At 46.5% G+C, this 15,650-nt stretch overlaps 1 protein-coding gene across 11 annotated transcripts in view; it reads right to left on the reverse strand.

The window, feature by feature from the left end:
- The window catches only part of MCF2L2 (MCF.2 cell line derived transforming sequence-like 2), a 218,911-nt gene that overhangs the window by 150,863 nt on the left and 52,398 nt on the right, over nucleotides 1–15,650 (reverse strand). For 10 of the 11 annotated variants that reach the window (XM_079977636.1, XM_079977635.1, XM_079977626.1 and 7 more), the window contains exons 4-8: nucleotides 13,129–13,219; nucleotides 7,901–8,020; nucleotides 6,409–6,525; nucleotides 3,600–3,749; nucleotides 899–1,023 (exon numbers count right to left, since the gene is read on the reverse strand). In XM_079977636.1, the coding sequence (XP_079833762.1) occupies nucleotides 899–1,023; nucleotides 3,600–3,749; nucleotides 6,409–6,525; nucleotides 7,901–8,020; nucleotides 13,129–13,219 (603 nt within the window). The remainder of the gene's footprint in view (nucleotides 1–898; nucleotides 1,024–3,599; nucleotides 3,750–6,408; nucleotides 6,526–7,900; nucleotides 8,021–13,128; nucleotides 13,220–15,650) is intronic. The other variant, XM_079977629.1, reaches the window with a different exon arrangement.

Here is a 15,650-nt window from a genome sequence, read left to right on the forward strand (position 1 = left end):
GTTCCTGCGGGGGTTTTTTCTCCCCCCCCCTTTTCTAAGCTGCTAAGCCGCTTATCCGCTTATCCGATAAGCCGATAAGCCGCTAAAAGACGCTAAAAGACGCTAAGCCGCTAATAGCGCTAATCCGCTAAGCCGTCAATGGGCTTGCTTCGCAAGGCGAAAAAACCGCTAGACGAAGAGACTCGCGGAACGGATTCTTTTTGTCTTGCAAGGCACCACTGTATGCAAGTTTAGATGGGAGAGACTCTTGTTGGAAACCATGGAGAGACACTGTCAGGCAGTGTGGGCATGACAGAACCAGAGGGCCAACTATAAACAACGTGCCTTTCTCTTTCTGGTTTCCCACAGGCATCTGGTTGGCCTCTGTGAGGACAGGATGCTAGACTAGGTAGGACACTGGCAGGCTCTTTTTATGTTCTCTAAGAAACAACACATGCAGACTTGTCGACAGTGCAAATTGAAACTGAAGACAAATTCACGCTTTCTCAAGGAGACCATCTTGGCTGTGAAATTCTGGAAGACCTTCTCCCTGCTTTGCAGGCCTTTTTCACCTGACCTGGGAAGCCAGAGCCCAGACTGACTCCAGCTACAAAAGCTGAGGCTACTGAACGGACTCTTGGACTGGGGGGTTGTTTAGGAGGGGGTTGTTGCTGTTATTGATATTAATTGTTTGTACCTTTATTTTATCATCTTATGATTTATGTGGAAAGGGTTCAGTTTGGCTGTGTATGTTTTGATGCTTTTATTGTTTATGACTACTTCTGTTACGTTTGTAATTTTCTGTATGGTTGCAAGCCGCCTTGAGCACGGTTTCAACTTTGGAAAGGCAGCATGCAAATAAAATGATCGATCAATTGGTTAATCAGAAAGCTGATTAGAAGCTGAGCTCTTCTCTGACCTTTCCACGGTTGCCACGTTTTCCAGCTCGTCTGGGCTCAGTTTGCTGGTGGCACTTCGAGTGACGGGTTCTCTGATGCAAGTCAGCAGCGTGGCCCCTTGTTTCACCGCAAGTTTCAGTTCATCCTGTTGAGAGAGGCGGGGGAGAGAAGAAATGTCCTCATTTCATCAGAATATCCCATAATATCACCAGGAGCTGCTGGGGCTAGACCTAAGGACTACCAGATCTGTACACTGCTGCCCTTTCTAATAAGCCACTGAGAACACAGGCCAAAACATTCCTTAAAGGTAAAGGTAAAGTGACCCCTGACCATTAGGTCCAGTCGTGGCTGACTCTGGGGTTGCAGTGCTCATCTCGCTTTATTGGGCAAGGGAGCCGGCGTACAGCTTCCGGGTCATGTGGCCAGCATGACTAAGCCGCTTCTGGCGAACCAGAGCAGTGCACGGAAACGCCGTTTACCTTCCCGCCAGAGTGGTACCTATTTATCTACTTGCATTTTAACGTGCTTTCGAACTGCTAGGTTGGCAGGAGCAGGGACCGAGCAACAGGAGCTCACCCCGTCACAGGGATTCAAACCGCCGACCTTCTGATCAGCAAGTCCTAGGCTCTGTGGTTTAACCCACAGCGCCACCCGTGTCCCTCAAAAATGTTCCTTTATTTGTTCCTTATTAAGATCCACCCACCCACCCAAACCGGCTATTGGCTCTCCCTGACCTGGAAAGTGCCTTCATTGGCCCCATCTCCCCAAAGGTAGCATTTGACTGGCTTGGCTCACTGCAACCCTCCTTGCTTTGGGGAAAGGGATTTCAATTAGAATGGCAGTAGGTGGCTGCAGCCAAGGGGGGGGGGGTCGCTTCCTGGTGCATCACAGCTTGTTCCCACCGCTGTCACCATCTCTCTGGCATCAGTTGGGTCCCCTGGGCTGTGCCATAGTCCAGCCACTAATGGTGGCACTGGCATTAATACTTCGTTCTGAGTCTGACAGCCTAATTATTCCCAACTTAAAAGAAAACATCACTGACTGTAACACTATATTAATAGCCATAAGCTGACTATATGATCAAGGGGCCCATGTGAGATGCCTGAGGCAGGCAAATCTGCCATCTGACACTGGTGTAAGTGTTTTGAGTAAACTTGCAAGAGCATTTAAGTCAAAGCATAATATGCATTTTAGGCCACAATCCAACTCTTGGGCCGCCCTGCCAGCAGGACTTTATGTGGTGCCAGGTGATGGGAGTTGTAGTTGTAGGGCACCAGGTTGGCAAACAATGGTGTAGCATCATGCAAGGACTATACATCCGTTCTCCCTTCTGTGCTTTACAGGACAGTACAAGGGAAAAAGTTGTTTTTAGATTGAAGTGTCGGCACTGACTAATTGCATTATTTTTAACAATGCTAAAAAGAGCAACAGTGAGTGGGTGCAATAATTATCTGGAAACACTTTAAGAAGCTTCTGCGAGGCTATCCAAGAAAGCAAAAGATTACTGGAGAACTGAATGATGAATTACATACCACATACAAAAGGTCCCAGGTGTTTTACTTGTAATTGCTTTTAGAATGTTTTACTTCTTATAGAATGATTTTAATTTTTTTGCTTGTTTGTGTTTTTAATTTGTGCATCAGTTTGGCCCCCTCGGCTTCTTGGGTGCATCAGTTTGGCCCCCTCGGCTTCTTCCTCCTTGGGAGGAAGCACGGGATAGAAATTCAATAAATAAAGACTTGAATATTTGGAAATGTGCTTTCTCCTGTAAGACCAATTGCAGTCGTTAACAGTCGTCAACAGGTTTACCACACCTATCAGCCAATCACCCATTCCCACCACCCTTCTGAGTAATACCCCCCTCCACCCTCTCACTATATATAAGGGTCTGGTGACTTCTGTTACAGTGTATCTGAAGAAGTGTGCATGCACATGAAAGCTCATACCAATAAAAAAACTTAGTTGGTCTCTAAGGTGCTAAGGTGGGACGCGGGTGGCGCTGTGGGTAAAACCTCAGTGCCTAGGACTTGCCGATCGCATGGTCGGCGGTTCGAATTCCCGTGGCGGGGTGAGCTCCTGTCGTTCGGTCCCAGCTCCTGCCCACCTAGCAGTTCGAAAGCACCCTTCAGTGCAAGTAGATAAATAGGTACCGCTTTATAGCGGGAAGGTAAACGGCGTTTCCGTGTGCTGCGCTGGTGCAGGCTCGCCAGAGCAGCTTCGTCACGCTGGCCACGTGACCCGGAAGTGTATTCGGACAGCGCTGGCCCCCGGCCTCTTAAGCGAGATGGGCGCGCAACCCCAGAGTCTGTCAAGACTGGCCCGTACGGGCAGGGGTACCTTTACCTTTTTAAGGTGCTACTGGAAGGAATTTTTTTTCTTTATTTTGTTTCAAATACGGCAGGCCAACATGGCTACCTACCTTAACTGGAAATGTGCTGTTTTGAGAGGAATTTTATTTTGTGAGAAAATGCTTTATTTAAATATGAACTTCCATGTGTGTGTTTTAAAATTTGCAGATTAATGTGGTGATGAGACAGAACGGACTTAGGAACGAGCACACACAAAAGTGATGCAGCTGATACCCCCATCTCTATTTCCAGCCTTTGGACCTGACCTCCATCCCAGAAATCTAAGGATGAACTGGAGGGGTGTGCAGAAATGGCAGGCCTGATGCACTGAATGCCCCCATTCTCCTGGCATTGGAACTCTGCGCATGCTCACCTTCAGCTTGTTGTGCTGCTCTGTGTGTGAAGACAGGAGCTCCTCCGTACACTGCACATCGTTGGGAAGTTCCGTCTCCGCCAAGTCCGTTCCAAAAGTCTGCAACATCTGCGCTATTGTTTTCACAGTCATGGCGAAATTCTCAATGGCCTGGAAGGATTTTAATAATCATAATAATAATTAATAATTATTTTTATTTATACCCCGCCCTCCCCAGCCAAGGCTGGCTAACAAGCAATAATAAAAACAAGTTGAATGAATACAACTTAAAAACAAGATTAAAATACAACAATTAAAATATTGAAACATTAAAATATTAAAATGCAGCCTCATCACAGGAGGAGAAAGGAAAAAGGAAAAAGAAAGAGGGGGAGGGAATCAAATTGGCTCCAAGCCAAAGGCCAGGCGGAACAACTCGGTCTTACAGGTCCTGCAGAAAGAAATCAGATCCTGCAGGCAGTGGCGTAGCGTGGGTTGTCAGCACCCGGGGCAAGTAATTTGCGCCCCCTAACCTGTTGATTTGCGCCCCCTAACCCTAACCCCCAGATGTTGCGCCCGGTGCGGCCGGCCCCCCCTGCACCCCCCACGCTACGCCACTGCCTGCAGGGCCCTGGTCTCATGAGACAGAGCATTCCACCAGGCCGGAGCCAGAGTGGCTCTGGTTGAGGCTAAGTTCCTTAGGGCCCGGGACCACTAGGGTGTTGCTATTTATGGACCTTGAGGCTCTCCGTGGGGCATACCAGGAGAGGCGGTCCCATAGGTACGAGAGTCCTAGGCCGTGAATTTTGCAGGTGGAAAGACTTTTGAAAATGCACAGGCCTAAGTACCAAGCCCAAGCCTGGAATACAGAATCCTGCACAAAGGGAATAATCACATCCCCTACTCTAACCTGCTTTTGCCTCTGGCCAAATCGAACACTTTCCTGTGGCCCCCAGAAGGGATGCGACCCTCAGGCTGAAAAGGTCCGTCACCCTTGATTTAGAATGCTGTTATTTACTCCTTTCCGATCTCTTCAAACCTCCAGCTAAAGACCAAAGCAGGCAGAATAATAGATGGCTGGGATTGTTGCTTATACGCTTGTCCTGTTTGCGTACAAAGTGAGGGGCAGGAGGGTCTAATTTTAACATCAAAAGGGATGTGTAGGTGTGGGGAGCCAAATCTCCCCTTGCCTCCCTGCGCTCTGTCACTTCAGATTCCTTGAAAGTTGGTATCCATCTTTCTCCAGAGAATGCCTCTGGAGTCGAAGTCAAATTGCTGCAGAATCACAGCACCTGCTGTGGCTGCAGAGACCAGTAACTCGTAACTGCTGCGTCCCACATTGTTTTTGCTGCATTAGCAGCACCAAAGTGACTTCCCTGGGGCGCAAGCCTGGGCAGTGTGTCTTTGGTTGCCCAGACAGCAATACCCCACCCTGCCTCTCTGATGTGGCCCAAAGGAAAGGAAAGCAATACATTTGGCACCAGCTTGGCTGCAGGAATAGCCAGAAGGAGGCATACAAGATCCTATCCGACCGTCTCAGAGATTCCTTAAATGAACTGACTCCTGTGCCAGAAGTGAGACAGTGTTGGAGAAAACTGCCTGAAGCGGCAGAGCGCAGGAAAGAAAGGTGGGAGAGGTTCAGTTCCCCTCATCCATGCACCCTTTTCGGGTTAAAATTAGACCCCACTATCCCCTGCTTTAAAGGTGAATGCAGCAAACCAAGGGAACTGCTCTTATCCCGCTTAATTTAGCCCTGAAATTTATTTTGTGCACACTGCAAGATTAATCAGGGTAAAGACAGAATAAAAAAGGTACTTTCGGAAGAATATGAAAACAACATGATTACTTAAATAAAGTGCTCAGATGTTATTTTTAGAGGTCACGAGTCCTTGATCAAATTCAGCTGCTATGACAAAGGACAGAACAAAATATTGTATCAAAGATATATGCATCTTGACATCTCCTTTTCTCTTGATGCAATGGGAAGGTTGCCCTAGATTAAGGCATATTGCCTTGATACCCTACTAGTGTCAGGTGACAAATAAAGGAATCACCTTGCTAAATTCAATTGAATTGAATTCAATTGAACAGACCCTTGAACTGGGGTATTGTTTAGAGGGCTTGTTGCTGTTTTTTGTATCTTTATTTTTAGTTCTTATTATGATTTAATGCGGAAATCGTTGACTTGATTGTGCACTTTCTGATGTGTTTTATTGATTGTTTATGACATTTTTTGTTATGTTTGTAATTATGTATTTTTTTCATGTTGCAAGCCACCTTGAGCATAGTTTTAAGTATGGTAAGGTAGCATACAAATAAAATGATGATGTATGTATGTATATCTTGCATAAATTTAATAAAGTTGCATTTAAAGAGCTAAAATCATTTCCAATTGTAGGATATTTTTGATGAAATGTGACATTTAAGAGTTATCGAGTTAAATATCTTTCAAACAAATTTAAAGTGTGTATGGAAACTGTATTTTTGATATAAGCATAGTATTTTTAACATACTAATCATCTGCAGATGACTTTTTGAAAATGTTGGATATGACCCCAATTAAAGAGACATATGTTTCTTAGAGAAGGAAAGCAAAAACTGGATTTTATTTTATTTTAGACAAATTGTCTGACTTTTGTCAGCCCAGTAAAGATGACCCAAGTTTGTTACTATTTGTTTCATAACCTGCTACAACTCACTTACCTACCGCTTTCTTTAATAAAAATGAGGAGTTTGGGGACCCAGAACCAGTCCTTACCATTTACAAAACTATTTACATATTTACATTTCTCGACATCAGAGATGGAGGAACCAAACAGGTGTAACTTACAGTCCGATGATGTATCCACTGACTGTGTCCATATTCCAAGGTTCCCCCTAGCTCCCGGGTAAGCTGACTTTTGTCGATGTAACCATGTAGGTCGGAAACCGAATTTAACATGATGATCTGCACCAACAAAACAAAGACCATTAGCAGCACCGTGCATTAACCCCAGTTTTGTGGCATCCCTTTATTTTCTGTCAATTTAGCATTATGTTATTAAACTTTGTGGGTAGATCTTTGAAGCTCTGATACACATGCGAAACTCCTCAATTCAACTGATGGAGCTCAGTGTATGCATCTGAATATACATAAGAGTAAGCAGCTGCCTGGGTGATTTTCTATCGACCACACGCCTGACATCCCGCATGTCATGTTGCTCATCCTCTTCATTTTTCCTCCTCCACCTTTATTCCTACTTCGTCTTTTGCTATCCAACCATGCCTTGCAACAATGGCCAAATCTGGCAAACGTTAAAATATTTGGTCCAGAATCAAACCTGAGCAAGCATATCAGTGTGACGTTAACATATGAGAGTGCTGGAGGTGAAATAGTTAAACAAGTTACCCAATCAGGACCCAGGGGGGTGGAGTCAGAGGGACTATAAAACCAGCTCTGGGAGGGGCGAAGGGAGGAGTTCGTTGGGAGTTGGGCGGTTGGTTGGAGTGGGAGTGAATTGGGATAGAGCCTGTGGGTAGGTTGAGTTAGTTTAGCGAAATAGGCTGAGTCAGGAACAGTTAGGGGCTAGGAAGACAAGTAAATATCTGAGAGGTGGTTTAGTGAGTGAGAGCAGGTAGCGGAAATTATAGGTCTGGATAGGCACCCCATGAATGTAATTGACCGATACCGTTTATGAAACCACACGCTTGTTAAACTGCAAATAATTAACAGAAGTTTATGTTCCAATTTAACCCTGACTGGACTCAGTATTGTACCAGGTAGGGCCTAGGTGGTGGCAGCGAGAAATAAAGTGGTGGCACAGGGATCAATAGACGGTGAAACGTCCGACTGTGTAATCGCCACAATCGGAAATGAATGAATTGCATTCTTTGCATAATTTACCTGGAGTGAAGGAAAACTCTGTGTTTCTCACATTTCTCACCCCTGTTCTAAGTTACTCAGAGAGGCAGCCATTGAAGCTACTTCACTTTGCTATCGCAACAACCTGTGAGTTGGTTAGGTTGAAAAACAGGAGGAAAAACTAGACATGAAAGAGGAGATCACAGCATCTCCTACAATCCAGAATTATGCTGCCTCATTCTCTCACTTCATTCTGCACCTGGGTTCTTTGCAGCCCTCTCTTCAGTGCAGCTGAGGAACAAAGAACCAAACCCTTTGCTTCGTGATCAAAGCAAAAGCTCCGCAGGAGCCTGTCTCTGTTCCCTGGATGATGTCGCTCTCGAAGCTGCAACTTCCAGGGGAAAGGGGAGGAGAGAAAGGGATCCTGCTGACAGTTAAGAAAGGGAAGATGCAGAAGACAGCAAGGAAGAGAAGTGCTTACCGGTACCTTCATTTTAAAGTCATCGCGATACAGTTTGATGCCAATGTCAGCGATTGCCCTTTGGATGAAACGGGACGGCCGCAGGACGAAGACCAACTGCAGGTTCCCGGGAAATGCGCCCTGGAAGAGGCATGGAAGTGTGAGGCAGTGAAGAGGAGGAGGACATGAATTGGGGACAAGATCCATCTGAAGCCACTGCGCTATGGAAGGTCTGTGAGCTCTCTGGGGAATCTCTTTATAGAATCCCTTTTGGAAACCCAGGCAAAATCACAACCCCATATGAAATTATTTTATTAATTGAATTCTAGGTGGAGGAGCCCTAGCGTTATGCAGTTCTCAGCATGATCAACCCCCAGGCCAACTTTCGCTCTCCAGACCACCCCTCGAGGAACTGCTTCCTGTACTGCTGTGTGTGTGCAAGAGGCAAAAAGATGGAGTAGCACAGGGAGGAAAAGAGCCATGCGATCTTGCAATGCTGTAAGCTCAGTGGTAAGAGCATCTGCAGACTGAGACCCTACCTGCCCGTGGACTGTCTCGCCAGAGTGGTGCATGCTTTAGTTATCTCTCGCTTGGACTACTGCAATGCGCTCTATGTGGGGCTACCTTTGAAGGTGACCTGGAAACTACAACTAATCCAGAATGCGGCAGCTAGACTGGTGACTGGGAGCAGCCACCGAGACCACTGGCTCCCAGTACATTTCCAAGCACAATTCAAAGTGTTGGTGCTGATCTTTAAAGCCCTAAACGGCCTCGGCCCAGTATACCTGAAGAAGTGTCTCCACCCCCCAACGTTCTGCCCGGACATTGAGGTCCAGCGCCAAGGGCCTTCTGGCAGTTCCCTCGCTGCAAGAAGCCAAGTTACAGGGAACCAGGCACAGGGCCTTCTCAGTAGTGGAAGGCTCTCCCACCAGATGTCAAAGAGAAAAACAACTACCAGACTTTTAGAAGACATCTGAAGGCAGCCCTGTTTAGGGAAGCTTTTAATGTTTAATAGACTACTATATTTTAATATTTTGTTGGAAGCCACCCAGAGTGGCTGGGGAAACCCAGCCAGATAGGCGGGGTATAAATAATAAATAATAATAATAATAATAATAATAATAATAATAATAATAATAATTTGCATGAAGAATGTTCCAGGTTCAATTCTCAGTGACTCTCCAAGCAGGAAAGCAGTGGTGTAGCATGGTTTGCTGGCACCCAGGAGGCAGAGCATGGAAGTTGAATGGAGCCTGCCACGTTAGCCCAGCTCTTGCCACCGATGCTGCTGTAGTGATGCCATCCCTGAGCCACTTTGCAAGGCTGATTCCAGCCTTGTGAAGTAGCACAGGGCTGGCAGGGCGGCGTGAGCAGTCCCCCCCCCCCCGGAAAATGCACCAAGGGCCACCGTGCTGGTAGCCTCCTCCGCATGCCATGCCCCTGTAGGAAAGACTCTCTGCCTGAAACCTAGGAGAGCCACTACCAGTTAGTGTGTAGACAATACTAAACCAGAAGTAACAATGGTACTTCATATTTTTGTTCTGGCTCCATCCACTGCTGGCCCCCATAGGAAAAACTAAACTTTCCGACTCCCGATTTAATTATTGGTTTATATATCTCTTTCATTACAGCATTGTTTCATGTACTAATTAATTTTAACATTCATATCTCACTTTTTTGCCCTGTCTTTAATTATGTATACAAATATATTTATATGCTGCTATTCATTAAAAAAAATCAGAGTGGTTTATATCAATAGTACACAGAACCATAAGCATTATGCATAGAACTATCTTTCCATATGGCGTTCTGGATCCACATTTTTAGCTGAATTTTAAGAGGGCTCTTGCCTGCCCTTCCACTGCATTTTTACCAAACCAGATGTTCAGAAGAGGACAGCTTGTATCAGAATATAAAATCCAGAAAACCATCCAGAAAAACTATCAAAGCAGATTTGTCAATGGTGAGACCAAAGATATAAGGTGCTGAGGGACCACCATGGCTCCCTACCCCTTACCCAGTCCTTCTGTCAGTGATTGAGGCTGCTTTCACGCTCACTGGGCATTTCCTTTAGAGTAGACACATTTGGCTCCCTTGTTTTTAATAGGACATCTCCCTCTCATGTTTTCTTTGTCCAGCTTCCACTTTGTTTGCTTTTCTGTAGCTCAGATGGAACCCCATGGAATGGAATAGCCGTACCATTTCCCCAGGTATAGATGGCCACCAGACTGCTATTCTGGCTGGTTAGATGGTTCCAGACACTTTCCAGATTGTGTTATAGCTCTCAAAGACTGCATCTCCTCATATGAACTGATCCAGAGCTTGTGACCATTATCTGAGGCCCTTCTTTGTGCCTCAATGGGAGGCCTGGAGGATGGATGGACCTTTTCAGTGGTGGGCCCTCATTTGTGGAATGCTCTTCCCAGGGAGGCTCGCCTGGCACCCTCTAGTTTTACACACCAGGAAAAAGCTTCCTTTTTCTGTGTTCTTTTGGTCCTTAAATTTGAAGGTTTTTTTTTAAAGCATTTGTGGCCTCTTTTGGTGGTGCGGGATCTGCTAGAGCCCTCTTTTATTTGCATAGATGTGCTTGCTTGTTCTTTACATTTTTATTTATTGCATTTATTGTAACAGGCTTTAGTATTTCTACTGTGTTATGTAAGTCAATTTGAGCGACATTTATGAGTAAAGCAATTAAGAAATTTGAATAGCGGCAAATATAAATAATAATAGTCCAATAAATCCTGGTATGCCCTGCATACCTTAAGGTCCATGAATATTCATAGTTTAGAGGTCCCGGGCCCTAAGGAAGTCAGACTATCCACTACCAGAGTCAGGGCCTTCTCAGTGGTGGCTCCGACCTGGTGGAATGCTCTGTCCCATGAGACCAGGGCCCTGCAGGATTTAACTTCCTTCCGCAGGGCCTGTAAGACAGAGCTATTCCGCCTGGCTTTCAATTTGAACTTAGCCTGATCTTTTATTCCACTTCCTTAACTCCCCTTCCCCTTTTATGAAGATTACCCGCTCTGGGATCCCACAACTAATTCTCCCCTGGTACCTCGCTGGCCCAAATAGGACTAATTTAGCCAGCTAGCCCTGGTGATCATCTAACCTTTATTGGATGGATTTTCTCCTAAATTGATTTTTGAATTCTGAATTTATTGTTATTCGCGTTTTATACTGTATTTTATGCTGTTTTTTGTTGCATCAATTAAGTGTTTTAAATTTGTTGTTAGCTGCCCTGAGCCCGGTTTTCTGAACCGGGAAGGGTGGGGTATAAATAAAAATTTATATATATATATATATATATATATATATATATATATATGGAGGTCACCATATTGGCTCACCCTGCTTTAGAAGACCATCTAAAAAGTACATCTGTAGCTTCATCATATTCTGTCTAAACTGTTTCCCTACGAGTCGCAGGTATGGTTGCCAACTGTATTTCTGCCTCTGCTCTTGTACCATTCATGCTTGAAGTCTGGTTTGCACATGTAGCAGAATGCAATGGAAAATGAGGCGGCTAGAGTCCCACGGACAATGCAACATGGGAGGCCATCGTTATGCCTACCCATGGCACTCTTTGCTTTTACTTTAATAAAGCTGTACAAGGAGAAGGGGACAACAGAGGACGAGATGGTTGGACAGTGTTCTTGAAGCTACGAACATGAGTTTGACCAAACTGCGGGAGGCAGTGGAAGACAGGAGTGCCTGGCGTGCTCTGGTCCATGGAGTCACGAAGAACTGGACACGACTAAACGACTAAACAACAACAAAAAAGCTGTAGCGAGCTCCAAATTTGTATTGGGCCAGAACCTAAGACAGAGTGCCCCTATCCCCACAGGACACATACAGGATAGTTCAATAGCTGTGCTATCATAATGATTAAGGCCTTAAATTATAATTTTAGGTTATATGTTAGTGACTAAGTTCTAATTTATATATATTTTAACCGTTGCTATATCTGTATTGTCCCTGTTATACCTAATTGCAAATTCAAATGTATCCCTGTCGTGTTTTATGACTTCCTTGATATTGTATGTGGGCTGGAACTGGTCTGTGACCGAAATAATAAAATTCAATTTGATACTTCAATTGGTTAGAGCTTGGTTACTGCTTGGTGCTGATAATGCCAAGGCTGCAGCTTCAATCGTCCTAAGTGACGGCTGCATATTCCTCAGGTTCCCTTTCCATTCCCATTCTATGAAATTTTCCCTATTGAAATTGCCCTTACCAATCTGCTTTTCCCATCTGCGATTCTCAATTAGGAAAATAACGTGAGGAGGGGCAAGAACTCCACATGTCTCCTCTGTCGCGCCTCATTTATCATAACTTTTGTTATGTTGCGGTTGTGTATTCCTTCCATGTTGTGAGCCCCCTTGAGCATGGTTTGAACTGTTGAAAGGCGGCACACAAATAGAATTGTGTATGTATATATGCAGCTAGACCAGACATCCCCAAACTCGGCCCGCTAGGTGTTTCGGGACTACAGTTCCTATCATCCCTGACCACTGGTCCTGTTAGCTAGGGATGATGGGAGTTGTAGTCCCAAAACATCTGGAGGGCCGAGTTTGGGGGTGCCTGAGCTAGACCTCCTGTGACCCTCCTGTGTTGCGCAAAGCCTGATTATTGCTGTTCTTTGCAGTCTGCTCTGGGAGCCTTTTTTCTGCTGAAAAGCAAGGATCGAAACCCTTCAAATAAGCTCATAAACCAGTGTTTTCATCTCCGTTCTCTAGGTACTGGTGCAAGTGTGAGGGAAGGTGGGGGGAGAGAGAGCAGAAGCCGAGAGACAGAGAGAGAGAGAGAGAGAGAGAGAGAGAGAGAGAGAGAAGCTTGCGTAAGCCCCTGCTCCACCGCCATCTCAAATCACCTAAGCTAGGGCTTGACCTAGGAGGCTCCCTCGCCTGACCCCGAGGACCACTACACTTACTCGGCCTCTTAATGAGATTAAAGCAGTTTGCATGCAGCAGAACGCTACAGAAATAGCCATGCCCTTTTCTCTTCCTGGGGCTGGTACGATCTCGTTCTCATTCAGCAGGAAAACAGGGCAAGATGCGCCTGTCCTAACTTGGCACCCTCCGCTGCTTCTCAGCATGCAAGGTTGGCAGAAATCTGTAGGGCAGCAAAGGAGATGCAGTCGCACGAGCAACCAAGGGAGCGCAGCCTAGGTAAACAGCAAACAACTGGGTAGCAGTTGCAATCTGCGGGAGGCAAAACAGCAATGAAAATAAAGGATTCCAGGCACTTACTGCTATTCGTGTGAGGGACGCCTTTACTGCACTCCATTTGTCCCGCCGTCTGTCTATGATGATGATGAACCCGATGCTGGCAGCCTCCAGACTGCAAAATATCCAGAGCAGGTATATGGGGTTACACAGGGCCAGCCCCGTTCCAAGCAATGGTATTGCAGCAAAAGCTCCGTGGCACGCTCTGAGCTCATGATTAACAAGCAGGCTAGGTAGGCAGCAGCGGCAGCAGCAGCGTGAGCAAACCAGACCCGGAGCTGTGTTTGCAGGAAGAGGCAAGCGACTTCCCCTCCTCCTTCCTTCCTTCTTTCCTTTCCCCCCTTTCCCCTCTTCCGCCCCAGCATCAGGTTAGCCGCTTGCACAATACATGAATATTTCATCCGATTGCTCGGGCTGCTTTGCTGCAGATTCCCCAACCAGCAGCGCTGTGAACAATTCGCCATCACCTACACGCTTCTGGCTGGTGGGGAGGAAAAACCCTGGAAATGTTTCAGATAATCCTCACCCCCAGCTTCTCCCCTCTCTGGGGGGAGAGGTGTGAAGCCATGCCCCCCCCCAATTCCTCATTGCCTACCAGGTGCATCTGCCATGCCAGTGAAGCTGCCAGCTACCTATGAAGGGGCGGTATAACATTTGAAAAAGATGTACACATGTGAAATCTGTCACATGTAAGACCAAACTGCAGGTCGTTTCCTGGGGTTCTTTCTCTGGAAGACAGATTGCACTACTCACAGGCCTACGTATACTGGATTTTGTGTCCCGATCAAACATTGTGCTCACATGCTGAAATCTGTCAGAGCTGCCCACTGAGCAGGGCAGAAAGCTATGACATTGCTTGGTGGCCCCAGGAGAGGGCAATCTTTAATTGGGGGGAAAACCCACCTACTTGGAATTACTTTAGCAACTGGAGGCATTTCCCCTGAACTAAAGCCGCTTGCACAGTAAGAGACAGTAAGAGCTGTTTGACAGTGGAATTTGCTGCCAAGGAGTGTGGTGGAGTCTCCTTCTTTGTAGGTCTTTAAGCAGAGGCTTGACAACCATATGCCAGGAGTGCTCTGATGGTGTTTCCTGCTTGGCAGGGGGTTGGACTCGATGGCCCTTGTGGTCTCTTCCAACTCTATGATTCTATGATTCTAATTCTATGATTCTATGAAAGACGATCCCCAACAGAAACACTGGAGAAGACTGGTACATCTGGATGATAAAGGCACCAGCTGGGGTGGAAGCAGAATTCTACCCATCTCTCTTTGTTCCTAGCCCTACATCTCCTTCCCTAGCCATGCACATTAGAACACCCCCCCCCCCATTTGTGGTTATGCCTCTTCTTTAAAGTATATATAGCGATCTGATCAATGTCACTGTTGTGCATGCTTCAAAGCCACAGTGCAGTGAATGTCACAATATCCTGTGGGCCTATTGGGTTCTTTTTGATATTACATACTGTAAACCACCCTAAGACGGTTGGATGGTGCCTTGTACGTCCCCTTCTGGCAACTCCTGCAGCCAAACTGGAGGCAAACATATCACTCTGCTTTCCTTTGGACCACATCAGTGAGGCCAAGATGGGCGTCTTGTTGCCTAGGCAGCCCAGGAATGCCAATGGCTTATTCACCGGGAAGTCATTTAGAGTAGAGAAGCAAAGGGGAGGGAAAGGGATGCCTAACAAAATTCCCTGCTCTCACGTTTCTCTTCTTCAGACCCCAGCAACTTTTCCCAACATAGTGCTCAAAACAAAATCCAATGTGTGAGCATATAACCCTGTAGCGGGGGGGGGGGGGGAATCTTTTGATGGGTTATTTGGAGCAAGAAAAGCTATGGGCAGGGAAATAATTCCTCCAACCCTCACTCGCCTGCTTCTTGACTCTTAGGCAGTGGCGTAGCATTGTTTGCTGGTGCTCAGGGCACGCTGGGCAGGTCACAGAGGGTGAATAGAGCCTGCCTTTCCAGCCCAGTCCTTGCTGCCGCTGCCACCAAAGTGATACCCCACCCCACTGGAGCCAAGCAGGGCCATGCTGCTCCACCTTCAGGCAAATCCCCCCAACGCCTGCAGAGAGGACTACCCTTTGCCTCCCTCTGCCCAAACCGGGCATCCAATTGGATCCAAACATAGATAAAATCCTGCTCGTTGATAATCTCAGGAACCATCATGCAAAATTTGGTTATAACATCTTAAAGAGGTGTCCAAATGAATAGCGAAGAGACAAACTACTTTCCAGAATAAATAGTAGATCCTATTAAATATGGTGGCCCAGGAATTCCTTTCTGTGGTGATGTCATGATGACATCCAACGATCCTTTTTTTAGTACTAGGCTATGCAGTGGTGGAGCTTCATGCTCCGGCACTGGGGGCAGAGAGCAGGTGGGGGCATGGCTGGCGAACGTCCTGGGTGTGTGTCACACCACCCGCAGGGGTATGGTGCATGTCCTGGGGGCATGACACCCAGCGTGTGGGGGGCGTGATGGCACCCCACTGGGATCGTGGTGCTGTGGGCGATGCCCCCCGTCGCCCTCTTCCTCCGCCAGTG

This window comes from Podarcis cretensis (genome assembly GCF_951804945.1).
Source record: "Podarcis cretensis genome assembly, chromosome: 5".
NCBI lineage: Eukaryota > Metazoa > Chordata > Lepidosauria > Squamata > Lacertidae > Podarcis > Podarcis cretensis.